This window comes from Musca domestica, unplaced genomic scaffold (assembly GCF_030504385.1).
Source record: "Musca domestica strain aabys unplaced genomic scaffold, Musca_domestica.polishedcontigs.V.1.1 61, whole genome shotgun sequence".
NCBI lineage: Eukaryota > Metazoa > Arthropoda > Insecta > Diptera > Muscidae > Musca > Musca domestica.
The window spans coordinates 4,105,054-4,120,130 of NW_026712367.1; the positions used below are offsets into that span (position 1 = coordinate 4,105,054).

A 15,077-nucleotide genomic window follows, 5' to 3' on the forward strand; every position below is an offset into this window, starting at 1 on the left:
TAAAAACAAGTTGTATTGAATAAAGTATTTAATTTTTAATAAAGTTTTTGGATTATTTAAAAACAGATTAAGTGATCAGGAGGTAAGTAGAGACATAATACAAGCAGGGGACCAGGGGGTATGTCATAAATAAACTGAAGGGCTGGGGATTTTATCACAAATTAGCTGGGCAGGCTATCGCAAACGAGGTAGAGACAGGGAGTCTATTATAGACGAGCTGGAGGGCCAGAGAGTCTATCATAGACGAGCTGGAGGGCCAGAGAGTCTATCATAGACGAGCTGGAGGGCCAGAGAGTCTATCATAGACGAGCTGGAGGGCCAGAGAGTCTATCATAGACGAGCTGGAGGGCCAGAGAGTCTATCATAGACGAGCTAGAGGGCCAGAGAGTCTATCATAGACGAGCTGGAGGGCCAGAGAGTCTATCATAGACGAGCTGGAGGGCCAGAGAGTCTATCATAGACGAGCTGGAGGGCCAGAGAGTCTATCATAAACGAGCTGGAGGGCCATAGAGCCTACCATAGACGAGCTGGAGCGCCAGAGAGCCTATCATAGACGAGCTGCAGGGGAAGGGAGTCTATCATAGACGAGCTGCAGGGGAAGGGAGTCTATCATAGACGAGCTGCAGGGGAAGGGAGTCTACCATAGACGAGCTGGAGGGCCAGAGAGTCTATCATAGACGAGCTGGAGGGCCAGAGAGTCCATCATAGAAGAGCTGGAGGGCCAGAGAGTCTATCATTGACGAGCTGCAGGGGAAGGGAGTCTATCATAGACGAGCTGGAGGGCCAGAGAGTCCATCATAGAAGAGCTGGAGGGCCAGAGAGTCTATCATTGACGAGCTGCAGGGGAAGGGAGTCTATCATAGACGAGCTGGAGGGCCAGGGAGTCTATCATAGACGAGCTGGAGGGCCAGGGATTCTATCATAGACGAGCTGGAGGGCCAGGGAGTCTATCATAGACGAGCTGGAGGGCCAGGGAGTCTATCATAGACGAGCTGGAGGGCCAGGGAGTCTATTATAGACGAGGTGGAGTGCCAGGGAGTCTATTATAGACGAGCTGGAGGGCCAGAGAGTCTATTATAGACGAGCTGGAGGGCCAGAGAGTCTATCATAAACGAGCTGGAGGGCCAGAGAGTCCATCATAGAAGAGCTGGAGGGCCAGAGAGTCTATCATAGACGAGCTGGAGGGCCAGGGAGTCTATCATAGACGAGCTGCAGTGGCAGGGAGTCTATCATAGACGAGCTGGAGGGCCAGGGAGTCTATCATAGACGAGCTGGAGGGCCAGGGAGTCTATCATAGACGAGCTGGAGGGCCAGGGAGTCTATCATAGACGAGCTGGAGGGCCAGGGAGTCTATCATAGACGAGCTGCAGTGGCAGGGAGTCTATCATAGACGAGCTGGAGGGCCAGGGAGTCTATCATAGACGAGCTGGAGGGCCAGGGAGTCTATCATAGACGAGCTGGAGGGCCAGGGAGTCTATCATAGACGAGCTGGAGGGCCAGGGAGTCTATCATAGACTAGCTGCAGGGGCTGGGAGTCTATCATAGACGAGCTTGAGGGCCAGAGCGTCTATCATTCACCAGCTGGAGGGCCACGGAGTCTATCATAGACGTGCTGGAGGGACAGGAAGTCATCTGGAATTTTGGGGACGCCATAAGTTAACTTTAAATGCAAATATGTTAAAAATCTTCGAATAGGAAGAGTTTTGTAACCTCGAACCGCAGTTTTTTATTAGACTAAGGACGGCAAAGAAGTCAATAGGTCTCGATATGGACAAACATGGATGAAGGTAATGAGAACGTCATACAAAGTGAGAAGCTCCATGTCAGTTATGTAGTTGAGTTGAAGAATCCAAAAAAACGGTAATTTACTGAAGGTAAGTAATACAGAATCGTCTCTATCCTTTGCAGCTACGCGGATTCTATAGGCTATAGAAAAGTAAATTAAATGTATTCTACTACATACTGTGGCGCCCAAATGGGCAATTCACAGCCAGATATTTACTTTAACAACTTTCAGGGAACATTTGCATACTCACACCCCCGCACAGAAAGCCCAACTGGTGTATTTTTTGATACGGCCAAAACCTGTCTCATCGAAATAACGGTTTTAGACCCTAGGTCTCTTTGGACCAAATCCGTTCCAGAACATTTGGAGTCGATCTAGCGATGGTCGTCCGTCTCACTGCCTAGCTGGTGCGCACGATAACTCTCGAATGGAGTATTCGATTTGGTCCAAACTTGGTACATTGTAATATTATTGTCAAATTTAGATCGAGTTCGGAAACGGGCATATGTGCGATCTCATCGCAATTACTCATTATGTGTAGTTTAGTACGTCCCTAATGCAGACACTCAATAATTACAATACTCTCCGAATTCCCCTAGCAGATATATTCTTGTGCCATGGTTGCCTATAGACTTTTCTTTTGTTAACTTAGTTCTGCCCCATTAATAAAAAATCCAAAATTTCTATCGAACTGAAACCTTCAATGGACTTTCTACAACATAAAATCCCTTTCTATATACTCTTTATACCTATTCCAGTCCCCATTTTAATAAAAGAAAATCGATTTATTCACAAAACTTTCCCTTGATCGTTTCTTATCACACAACAACTCCCTGTTAACTCTTTTTTGCAAATTCACACATTCCATCTCTGGGGTGATGTGTCATAGAAAACATAACAGCCTATCAAATTGTCAGAGTAGCAAACAGTAACTGTCCAGTGGTGAAAGAGAGAGAGAGAGAGAGCAAACACATGCGAGAGATTACCCTTCGTTATGCATTTGACGAACGATCATTGTTGTTCACGAAAGACATCCCCCGACTCGCATTGCCAACAGCAAACGATGGAGATGCACACAATTGCCGAATAAAAGGCGGCCAATGTTGTAAAAGAAAACCAAATCTTGTTGTTGCCTTTTATTGATGCCGTTTAACGAATGCTAGCGTACATGTGTGTGTATGTGAATGTGTTTATGTCATAACAACAGCTGCATTGCTTTTGTTTTGTTTTCATTAACTGCTGCTGCTGCTGTTAATGGCGTCGTCGTCGTAGTCGCTGTTGTTATTATGGATTTTCTGAGCAACATAAGTAACAAACACCACCTAATAAAAGATGAGCAGGTAGTTTGGCAGTAGCAACGGAAACAACAACAAAATACCAACCAACAACCACCATCGGGTCCTAATGAAGTTAAAGCTAATAATTCTGTTAAGGCTGCTCATAATCCAGTTGTTGGCAATAATGATGATGATGATGTTGCTGGTGTTTTCTTTTATGATTGGTGGGGAGAGTGGTGGTGGTTTTTTTGGCAATTGCAAAACGAGGCATCCCCTCCTTATTTTTGGGGTTCCATTTTCGTTGTTGTTTGTCCCGAAAAAAGTAAACATTTGTTGTAAAGTTGCCGGCCTTCTTTCATGCATGACAGACGGGTCGCCGAGTGGAGTGCTGCCTGTCTCTCCGTCTTTACCGTTGTTTCTACTACGAGACCGATAATGATGTTCGTTAATGGCGTTGTTCGTCGTTGCTGGGTTGCTGTTGGGGCTTGTTAACGGCATTGTTGGTTGCCTGCATTCGTTTGGTGGTGGCAATGACGATGTCGCCTTACAATGTCTTGCTGTTGTTGTTGTTGTTGTATGTACAATGATGGTGGTGTGGCGCGGGTTGCCTGGCAATGGCGGTGGTGATTTAAATCTTTGCCGTTCTTGTTGTTGTTGTTATTTTTGTTGATGTTGCTTATATTGCCTGGCCTACAATAGCCGTGGTGCAGCTGCTGTCCGTAAATGTGGTTGCTTTGAAATATTATCGTCGTCATTCGTTTGCTGTGCTCGTTGCTTGGATGGTTGGCGGGTTGGTTGGTTGGTTGGCTAGTTTGTTGTTTGGCTGGCCTGGCCTGGCTGCTGGTTCATTGTTGGTGGGTTTTTGATTGCTCATTTGTTTGTTGTTATTGTGGTGCTGCTACTTGCTGTTTATATTGTGTCTGGCTGCCTGATTTTGTTTTTTTCTTGCTTTGCTGTTTTTTTTTTTGATATTGTATGAATGTGTGTGTGCATGTATTTGTAAAACAAATTGTTGGCCGAGTAACGACGACACCGGCAACGAAGATGATAATAATGATTGTGATGCCGTCGTTCGTTATTTTGTTGTTGTAGAAGATGATAATGATATTGGCTGTGTGAGTACATTGGTGTATGTGTGTGTAAGTGTTAGTTTACGTTTATTTTCAGGGGTCCCAAAGACACAGCCACCACCACCAACGTTTTGCTTTTGTTGACAGCGTAATCTTTTGGGTTTTTTTGTTGTTCGTCGGCAGGCAGGCAGGTATGTGTTGCCATCGTCACTAGCCAAAAACAACAATTTGTAATAATAATTGTTACATACAAGAACAACAACAATAACAGCAAAAGCAAAACTACCACCCCATTGTAACAACAACAAAGGCACTGTCAATGCTTGCCGATGATGATGTTGATGACTGTGACTATGACGATGACAACACTGCCACCACCACCACCAACAGCAATGTATGCCAAATCCAGACAACAAAACCCAAAATCAGCAAGCAACCGCGTTTTTTTTACAGCCACCAAAATGAAACCCAGCACACATTTTTAGAGGTGAGTTTTAAAATAAATAAATAAATACTAAAGCAACAACAAATTTTTTTCCAAAACCAAAAATGAAGAACGAAGTAATCCTTGTTTAGTAAAAACTCTTGGGTTTTGGAAAGAGGTAGGTATTTGTGCCCTGATGCAGCGAAAGTATGTTTTTCATGGGAGACGGACCCGGATAACCGGATCAAGACGAATCCGATATGGACGATATGGACAATATAGGTATCATTTGAAAGTTAATGAAAATATCTATTCGACATGTAAGTGATGGGGTTATTTATCAAAACTATTGATTTTTGGACCCAAAAGTTTGAGGGTCCGCAGAGTGTATGCCAAGTTATTGTTGAAAATATAATCTTTCTAAAATGTGTTATTATCATACACATACCCAGAGGAGAAATTCGGGTAGCTGGTTTTAGACAATCCCAAAGGAAAAAATTGAAGGCTGACTTCCTAAAACAGCATCAAATTTAGAAAAAGTTAATTTAGCATAGCCGCTTTTGGGCATACCTAGAATTTGAAGAATTTGCTTAGTTCTACTGAACCGAATCTTTCGTGAACAACAATGATCGTTCGTCAAATGCATACCGAAGGGTAATCTCTCTGTCTCTCTCTTTCACCACTGCACAGTTACTGTATGGGTTGGTTACAATTTGATATGCTGTTATGTTTTCTATGACACATCACCCCAGAGATGGAATGTGTGAATTTGCAAAAAAGAGTTAACAGGGAGTTGTTATGTGATAAGAAACGATCATGGAAATGTTTTGTGAATAAATTGATTTTCTTATTGAAATGGTGTCTAGAATAGCCATAAAGAGTGTATAGTAAAGACTTTTTTGATATAGAAAGTCCACTGAAAATTTTCCTTTGATAAACATTGTGGATTTTTTTTATCGAAGGGAAGAACCAAGTTAACAAAAGAAAAGTAAATTATACATAATGAGTAATTACGATGAGATCCCACACAAAGAATGTGAAATGGGCCAAAATTGTCCATTTCGTGTCGGACCTAAGTAAATATGATATAAATATTGCGAGGGCCCAAGTTTGGGCAGAAATGTTATATGTGTGAAATCTGAAGAGAGTTGTGTGCTTATTTCGCTTTCTTTGAGGGTTTTGTTTTTAAAAATGTTTACCCTTTGTGGGGGAGGTACCAGAAGGAGTTGACCGATATATTCCATCTTCACACCAATCGGGCTCGTATATCACATATTATAAGAATTATAATAATTCAAAATTTTGACCCTTTGTGGGGGAGGTACCAGAAGGAATGGTTCGATCTCTACCATCTTTATGACAGATCTTATGTTAATGGAAATATTGAGATGTACCAAGTTTGAATGGAATCGGATGTTTATTTCGCGTTTTATGAGCTTCGTGGAAGTTCAATATTTTAACCCTTTGTGGGGGAGGTACCAGAAGGAGTGGACCGATATATTCCATTTTCACACCAGATCTTGGGTTAATAAAAATATTGCGATGTGTGTAATTTGAAGGCAATCGGGCTCGTATATCACATTTTATAAGAGTTATAATTTTTCAAAATTTTGACACTTTGTGGGGGAGGTACCAGAAGGAATGGTCCGATCTCCATCATCTTTATAACAGAACTTGTGTTGATGGAAATATTGAGATACACCAAGTCTGAATGGAATCGGATATTAATTTCGCGTTTTATGAGTTTTATGGATATTCAAAATGTTGACCCTTTGTGTGGAGGGTACCAGTAGGAGTGGACTGAAATATTCCATCTTCACACCAAACTTTGACTTAATAAAAATATCGTGATCTGTGTAATTTGAAGACAATCGGACCCTTACATCATAATTTATAAAAGTTATACTTTTTCAAAATTTTGACCCTTTGTGGGGGAGGAACCTGATGGAGTGGGCCGATATTGTCCATTTTCGCACCTGACCTAGCACTGATATTAATATTAGGATTTGCAAAGTTGGAGCAACATCGGATTATCCTTTCGTTTTCTGTGCAGTAAAATATTGTTTGACAATTTCGACCTTCTGTGGGGGAGCTACCAGAAGGGGTGGACCTATATTGTTCATTTCCAAACTCGATCTAAGTTCGATAATAATATTACGATGTACCAAGTTTGGACAAAATCGTATACATCCTTCGAGAGTTATCGCTAGATCGTCTCCAAATGTCCTGAAATGGAATTGGGTCAGACAGACCCAGGGTCTAAAAACGTTATTTCGATGAGGCACATTTTGGCCATATCAAAACACAGCCATATGGCTGAGAGTAAAAAATATCTTAGAAAACATTTACTTTTTTACCTTGCTTCGAAATGTTTGCTGGGTTAGAGCAACACATCAAACCCCCATGCAGGCAACGAACGACGATGAATAACCACATTTTACATGCTCTCACACAACTTGTGTACTGTCCGACCGACCAACCGACCAGCCATCCAAATGTGTGCTGCTGATGTTGTTGTTGGCGACGGCGACGACGACGACAACCAACAACGACATTGTATCGCATTTGCTTGGTTATTGCTGTTGTTTTTGCTCGTTTCGTTTTTTTGTTTTCAATAACCCAGCTGTAGTATTACTTGGCTCTGGCTGTGGTTGGTCTTTGACAACAACAGCCAGCACCATCATCATCATTGTCGTCGTCAGCAGCAGCAGCAATGAAACGAGCGAACGACACACAACAGTTGTTTTACGACAGCCAGCCGCCTGCTTGCCTGCCTGCCTGGTCAGACGAGACCGAACGTAACGTCTGTATGTCTGATTGCCTGCCTACCTACCCGCACCCGCCATCAACATCCACCACCACCACCGCTCGCCAGCTCGCTTCTCTATTATCATCAATCCGACATGCATACACACAGCCATACATACATACACACATGTATTGTGTGTGACGTTGTTGTTTTTTGTACAACTACTGCTGCTGCTCTTATTGTTGTTGTTTTTGTACCCCCACCAACCACAACACAACCGTGGCAGAGTAGGTATTGCTTTGCTTGTTTGCTGCTGCTGTTGCCATCGCTTGCTGCTATTTGCCATCATCAGTTGCCGTCAGTCTGTTGTTTGCGTTCAGCCCGAGTGTTGGCAATCAGTTTTTAGCACGGCTCTTCGGTCTTCTTACTTTGCTTCGCCTTTCTTGCTCTTGTTGTGTGCATAGTATTTGAAAAAAGTGTTCGATAATCGCCATAAAAGAAGAAAGTGAAATACTAAATTGGAAATTAAAAAAAAAATTAACAAAATCAAGTGTCATCACTGAAAAGAAAAACACAAAGGGGTCTTTGGAACAACACAAACCTCCCCCTCCCTGTTTTCCCCACTCACTCTCAGTTCACCACCAAAAAAAACAAAAACCGCAACCATTAAGCCCAACACGAACAAATTAAGGAACAGCAGCAGCACCAGCACCACCATGTTGGAAAATAAACCGGAAAATTATAATGTAAATGCCAAAATTTGTCGCCTGGTGGAGCAATATCCCTGCATGTATGATCGTTCCCATCCCAGCTATTTGAAGAAAGATGTTGTCGATCTGGCATGGATAGCGATTTCAAAAGAAATGAATGATTCAAGTAAGTATACAAGCAACAACAATAACTTAAACAACACCTTGTCCATGTTGTTGCTTTGCCTCAAGAAAAAGACACGTTTTTAGCCAATGTTAAGTAGCCTTTTAACTCTTGGGGATTTCACTTTCCACTCCTCCCTTGGCTTTTCAATAACCCACCAACAACTAACTAGGCATCATCGTGTTTTGTTTTGTCACCAACATCATGTAATATCAAAGAAGAGAAGCAAAAACAACTTTGTCATATTATTCTTAATTATGAACAATTCGTTGTTGTTTTTGTTTTCACCACACAAAAACATTGCTGGCTGCTGGTTATTTCGTTAATATTATTTTTTTACTTTTGTTGTTTTTGCTGCTGCTATTATTGCCTTTTATTTTCTTACAAAGAAAAACAACAGTCGTTTGCCGCCGCCGCCATCGTAGTATTATTTATAGTAGTTGGCTCTCATCTCCTTTCGTTGTGTTTTTTACCCGACAAACAAATAGTTCAGAGTGCGCATTCTCTCTCCTTCCTCTCTGTGCTCTATTCTCACAACTAAAACAGCAGTTATTTTATTTTTCCCTCATATCATGATGCCTCACATTTGGATAAGGGGGCAACATTGCCTTTGTCTAGTTGCGGTGCAAAGAGAGCGGCGCATCATACGTACACAGAGCGGCGGGAGAGCAAGAGTTTGCAAAAACAATTGTCATAATAACAATGACGATGGACGACACTAACAGCAGCAGCAGCAACGAATGCAATACACAACAACAATAATAACTGTGCCGCCGTCGCTGTTTAGCAGCCGAGGCATGGCATATGTTTGCCTTTGCCTACAGTAACAATAACAACACAAATACGTATGAGTGTGTGTGTGTACGTTATATGCAAAAGACAATGGCAATCATAACAATGCACACTACCAACCATCCACCCTTGTATATTAGCAAGCACCCCGAGTAAAAAAGCAAATGTTTGTTTATTCTGTTTTGGACAGTCTGTAATGTCAACTGGGCGTTTTTGCAAAGAAAAAATGTTGGATTATGGAAATAACGGCGTTACCAATCGAAACAAATATTGTTTCTTTTATATACAGAGTAATGTTAATTTGGCGTTTTTTTGTGAGAAAAGATTTGGAATATTTAATTAGACTGCAAGTTAGGACTTTCACAACTGTATATTACCATACCGAATAAAATCAAATGTTTGTTTATTCTGTATTGTCAAATGAAATTATAGGGTTAAGGGAAAAATAGCGTTGCCAATTAACAGAAATGACAATTCTTTAATGCACACAGTAATGCTAATTTGGTGATTTTTGTACAAAAAATGTTATGTTTGGGCAAAAAATGGCGAAGTTGTCTGTTTGATTTCCTCTTCAAAAATTAATAAATTACATAGTCTTTCAACTTATTAGGCAAAGACGGCGAAGTTGTCTGTTTGATTTCCTCTTCAAAAATTAATGATATAGTCTTTCATACAATGGTTTGTATTTCAACTTATTTACAAAAAAAAAATATTTTATCTTCCTCTACTTCTTTACATGCAAGGAGTTTGAAATGTTGCAAATTTAAACTTGGAACGTCTTTGCTGTACGTATAGTTGCAACACGGGAGCCGAATGTAAACATTGCCGTTTTTGCAACTTTTGCAATTTATTGAGTGAAGCTAAGATTGCGTTTTTTTATTCAAAAATTTCCCTAATTTGGTGATTTTTGTACAAAAAATGTTATGTTTGGGCAAAAAATGGCGAAGTTGTCTGTTTGATTTCCTCTTCAAAAATTAATAAATTACATAGTCTTTCAACTTATTAGGCAAAGACGGCGAAGTTGTCTGTTTGATTTCCTCTTCAAAAATTAATGATATAGTCTTTCATACAATGGTTTGTATTTCAACTTATTTACAAAAAAAAAAAAATATTTTATCTTCCTCTACTTCTTTACATGCAAGGAGTTTGAAATGTTGCAAATTTAAACTTGGAACGTCTTTGCTGTACGTATAGTTGCAACACGGGAGCCGAATGCAAACTTTGCCGTGTTTGCAACTTTTGCAATTTATTGAGTGAAGCTAAGATTGCGTTTTTTTATTCAAAAATTTCCCTGAAAGGCAAAGAAAAAGGAGTTAAATACTTAAATTTTCTTGTTCATCGGATGTTAGCAATCAGGCAATAGTTTTTTATTTGGCAAAATTTGTTTCATAAAATATTTGATAAGTAAAACACATTTCCTTATTTCTCTTAAATTTTTTGCCATATTGTTAAATAGAACCTCATTCAATTCTATTAACTTCGTCTACTGGTTTCGGGAATTGGAAAATATTTTCTACTAAAAGATTAGAATTAAAAAAGAAATACAAGCGTTTCTCTGGTTCGGGGACTAAAATGTATATACCTTGAATTAATTGTGCCAGATATATATTTACGACTTATATAACTTAAACATTTTGTCTTTTCCTGCAAAAAAATATCAATCAATAGTTTTCCCCAAAAAATTTTTGTTCTTTAGTGTCAGAATTTTATTGTTTTTCATTAATATCTTAGAAAAACGCTACTTAGCTACATTTTTTAATTCTTTTCAGATCTAAAATTTCATTAAAAACGCTGTGTTAGCATTATTTTTTAGTATCCATCACGAAATGTAATTTTTTCGTTTCTTTCCGCCAATTTGTTATGAAAAACGCTACAATAGCCACATTTTTCAATTTTTTCAAATCTAAATTTTCTTTAAAAACGCTGTGTTAACATCACCGTTTAGTATCCATTATGAAATGTGATTTTTGACGGTATTCTCTCAAAATTTGTTATTTCATATATCTATCATTGCCATCATTGTGCCACAAATACGGCTACCTTTTAACGCTGTCAACATGAAATTACGGTATATTTTTTGATTATTTGTATGTCTATATTAAATCGACACTTTACAAAAGAAACGTTAAGTTAGCCTCATTTGTAATGAAATGTGATGTTTCCATATCTTCGCCCCATTTTTTATACCACATGGCTGATGTTGCCATATTTCTGAGTCAGTTACTTGACGCCGTCAAAATTAAATAACGGTAATTTTCACTAACATCCAGCAGTTTATAATCTAGTCTTCCATGTTAGGTTTTTAAAAAAAAACGCTAAATTAGCTTCATTCTTTTCCATTTTATTATGAAATGTCATGTTGTTATATCTTCCCGCCAATTTGTAATGTCATATGACTAGTGCTGCCATATCTTTATCACAAAGGCGGTTATTTCATATAACTAACGCCGTCAAAAGCAATTAGCGGTAATTGTAGTGTTGATAAGGCGCCGTTTCTTTGTTTTTCCTTTGGAGATGGCCAAAAGAAGAGGGCTTTGAATTTTTAAACTTCTTTCCGTTAATAGCTTATTAATTATTTCTTGTTTTTACAGTTTCCTCGTGCAAAGAACGTTGGCGCAACATACGCACCTCTTACGCCCGCTCCATCAATGTCAATAAAGTACCTGCTAGTGCTAATCGCACTAAACCCTATTATTTGCATGAAGAGTTACAATTTCTATCGCGACACATTACACCGGGTATACCTGTCTCGAGACGTTCCGTATCCAATTCTTATCACACCTCACCGCGCAGTGAAAAAGGTGAACACATAGAAGTGGCATTGGGCGAGGAGTCCATTGATAGTTATGCCGCCGCCATGATGGATTATGAAGATAAATCTCAAGATCGTGAAGAACGTAGCAGTAGTGTTGTTAGTGAGTCAGCATCGAAAAATACCCCAGAAAATGATACAGAACCAGCGGAGGTGTCTGTGACGGAGGCAAACGGAACAACACAACAGCAATTACAATCCTCACAAATTGAGGAGAAAGCCACCTCAACAACAGCCCCAGTCAGTGGCGACGAATTTGTACCACCACCCATGGTACAAATCGAGGAGGATCAGTTGGACATAACACAAGAAGAGCGAAGGGATTCCATTAACTTTGCCTGTGCTCCACCCAAGAAACGTTTGAGAGTTGCAAATAGCGCCTATGGTATTGATAATTACACTTACACAGATGTTAAGGTGAGTTGAAGAATTCGAAATCTTTGTTTGGCAATGAAACTAATTTTGTATTTTCTTCATTAAAGCCCGTTGAAATAGTTCCACCCCATGATTATGATAACATTTTCCTGCAAGGTCTCCTGCCCGAAATGAAAGCCATGGATTTCCGCCAAAAAATCATTTTCAAACGACGCATCTATGAAGTTTTATCAGAGATTTTCGATAACTCCTCAAGTCAAGCGACATCTACGACAACCAATAACTCTTACCACCATGGACAGCATGCTAATCAATCCTCACCCATTGCCATGGTCAATTCCTCAGATCTAAATATGTTGAGACGTTTAAATAATTTACTACAAGATCCCTCATCGGCAAGTACAACACAGACAACCCAGCCGTTAACACCACGTTGTGTAAATATATCCTCAGCCGTTTTGGCCTCTCCCAATACTCCAGCGTCCATATCGGTACCCATTGCTAAAATTGGTGCCACAACTAGATCATCGGCTGCCAGTGTAACTCGTTTACGTATGGTCAATGGAGTGACAGCACAAACGGCTGTCAAAGAGGAGCCGGACACAAATTGAGGTTATCTTTTGGTCCGTAGTGTAGGGAATCGGTATCCATTGTAGCTAGGTAGTTGTAGAAAATTTTAGTATTAGCATATAAAGACGTTTTTATATGTATGTAATTTTGTGTGTTTTTAGTATGAATTTCAATGTAAATATTTGTAAAATTTATTTATTAAGAGAATTATTGAGGTTTTACCGTATATGCCCCCATGTACATTTATTGAGATTACATAGATCTTGAAACTCTATTTGTATCTTAAAATCAAAGTTATAATTAAAAAATTTCGGAAATGTTTTTAAGGAAAATTTTGTATTTATGAAGTGAAAATGGGGCGTTAATTAAATTGTCCAAAATCCTAAAATCAAACATTATTATTAATGTATGTTTTCTATGTAATATTATATATAAAATATCCATATACATCTGCAGTCATTAGTTTTGTAATGATTTTTAAATAAAATTAGAAGGAAATCTGTAATATACAAACTATTAATTTGGTTTTTTTATGCTCCTCTTTTTGAGGTTTATTGTAAATATAGAAGGGATTCTATGGGGTCTGATGGGGTGGGGTTATAAATGGGCAATTATAAATAGATTCTAGTAGTTACGTAAGCGGTAAATTAAAAAAAGAATTACTAGGGCGGATTTAAGGATTTAAGAAAAAAATGTTTTTTTTTTTAAATTGTGGATTTTATAAAAATGTTCTCCTAGTAATGCCGAATTTTTGAAGAAAATTGTAAAATTTGGATTTTCAAAAAAGTTTTAAAAAATCCAAAACTTTTTTTTATAGAAAATTTGAAAAATTCCGAAACGTGAATTTTTTATGAAAATTTGAAAAATTCCAAACGTTAAAGATCGTTTGAAATCAATTTTTAAAAAAATCGAAAGAAATTTTTAAGTTATTTCCAAAACGCGAATTTTAAGAAAATTTGCAAAGTAATTTTCAAAACGTCGATTTTCAAAGAAAATTTAAAAAGAAATTTTCAATACGTGAAAAATTTGACAAAATCGGAAAACATGAATTTTTAAAGAAAATTGAGAAAAATTTCGGAAATTACTTTTTAAAGATAAAACTTTTAGGAGAGTATAAGCCTTTTGTTATAAAAATCTAATGGATTAGACCAGAAATTGTGGATTTTTTTAAATGTTCTCCTTGGAAGGTGCAAAATGCAGATTTTATAAAGAAAGTTTTAAAAAGTTGATTTTTAAAGAAAGGTTAAAATATTTAAAAAAATCGAAAATGTGGATCCTTAAAATCTTTAATGGATTTAAAAAAAATTGAAAGGAATTTTTAAGAAAATTTGGATTATTTGAAAAATATTTGAAAACAAAATTTCAAAACGTAAATTTTTAAAGAAAAATTGAAAAAAATCCGAAAACGGAAAGAAATAAAAGAAAATTTCAAAACTTAGGTTTTCAAAAGTATTTTTAAAGAAAATTTGAAAAATCCAATATGTGGTTTTTTAAAGAAAATTTAAAAGGATTTTTTAAAGAAAATTATTTGAAGTTTATTTTAAAATTTTAAAGAAAATTTAAAAGGATTTTCAAAGAAAATTTGAAAATTATTTCCAAAACGTGTATTTTATAAAAAAAATTTGAAGTTTATTTTAATTTAAAAGGATTTTCCAAAGAAAATTTGAAAGGATTTTTCAAACAAAATTTAAAAATTTATTTTTTGTTTCAAAAATGTGGATTTTTAAAGAAATTTGAAAGGGATTTTTAAAGTAAATTTAAAAATTATTTCCAAAACGTAGATTTTTAAAAAGAAATTTATTTCCAAAACGTGGATTAAGAAAAAAGAATTGAAAATTATTTCCAAAATGTGAATTTTTAGAGAAAATTTGAAAATTATTTCCAAAACGTGAATTTTTAAAGAAAATTTGAAAATGATTTCCAAAACGTGAATTTTTAGAGAAAATTTGAAATTATTTTCAAAATGCGATTTTTTAAGAAAATTTGAAAGGAATTATTAAAGAAAATTTGAAATTTAAAAAAAAATTGAAAATTATTTCCAAAACGTGGATTTTTAAAGAAAATTTCAAAATTATTTCCAAAACGTGGATTTTTAAAGAAAATTACAAAATTATTTCCAAAACGTGGATTTTTAAAGAAAATTTCAAAATTATTTCCAAAACGTGGATTTTTAAAGAAAATTGCAAAATTATTTCCAAAACGTGGATTTTTAAAGAAAATTTCAAAATTATTTCCAAAACGTGAATTTTTAAAGAAAATTTCAAAATTATTTCCAAAACTTGGATTTTTAAAGAAAATTTCAAAATCATTTCCAAAACGTGGATTTTTAAAGAAAATTTCAAAATTATT

At 37.2% G+C, this 15,077-nt stretch overlaps 1 protein-coding gene across 1 annotated transcript; it reads left to right on the top strand.

The window, feature by feature from the left end:
* Positions 1-7,384: 7,384 nt before the first annotated feature.
* LOC101897887 (uncharacterized) lies at positions 7,385-13,241 on the top strand. The gene is made up of 3 exons (XM_059129469.1): positions 7,385-8,182; positions 11,563-12,200; positions 12,266-13,241. Exons 1-3 carry the CDS (start codon positions 8,023-8,025, stop codon positions 12,767-12,769), a joined length of 1,302 nt encoding a protein of 433 aa, XP_058985452.1. The 5' UTR covers positions 7,385-8,022; the 3' UTR covers positions 12,770-13,241.
* Positions 13,242-15,077: the final 1,836 nt, after the last annotated feature.

Coding starts and splice junctions, on each gene's coding strand:
- LOC101897887 (XM_059129469.1), top strand. CDS start 8,023: ATGTTGGAAAATAAACCGGAAAATTATAATGTAAATGCCAAAATTTGT. Junction 8,183..11,562: donor AAAAGAAATGAATGATTCAA/GTAAGTATACAA, acceptor TTGTTTTTACAG/TTTCCTCGTGCAAAGAACGT. Junction 12,201..12,265: donor ACACTTACACAGATGTTAAG/GTGAGTTGAAGA, acceptor TCTTCATTAAAG/CCCGTTGAAATAGTTCCACC.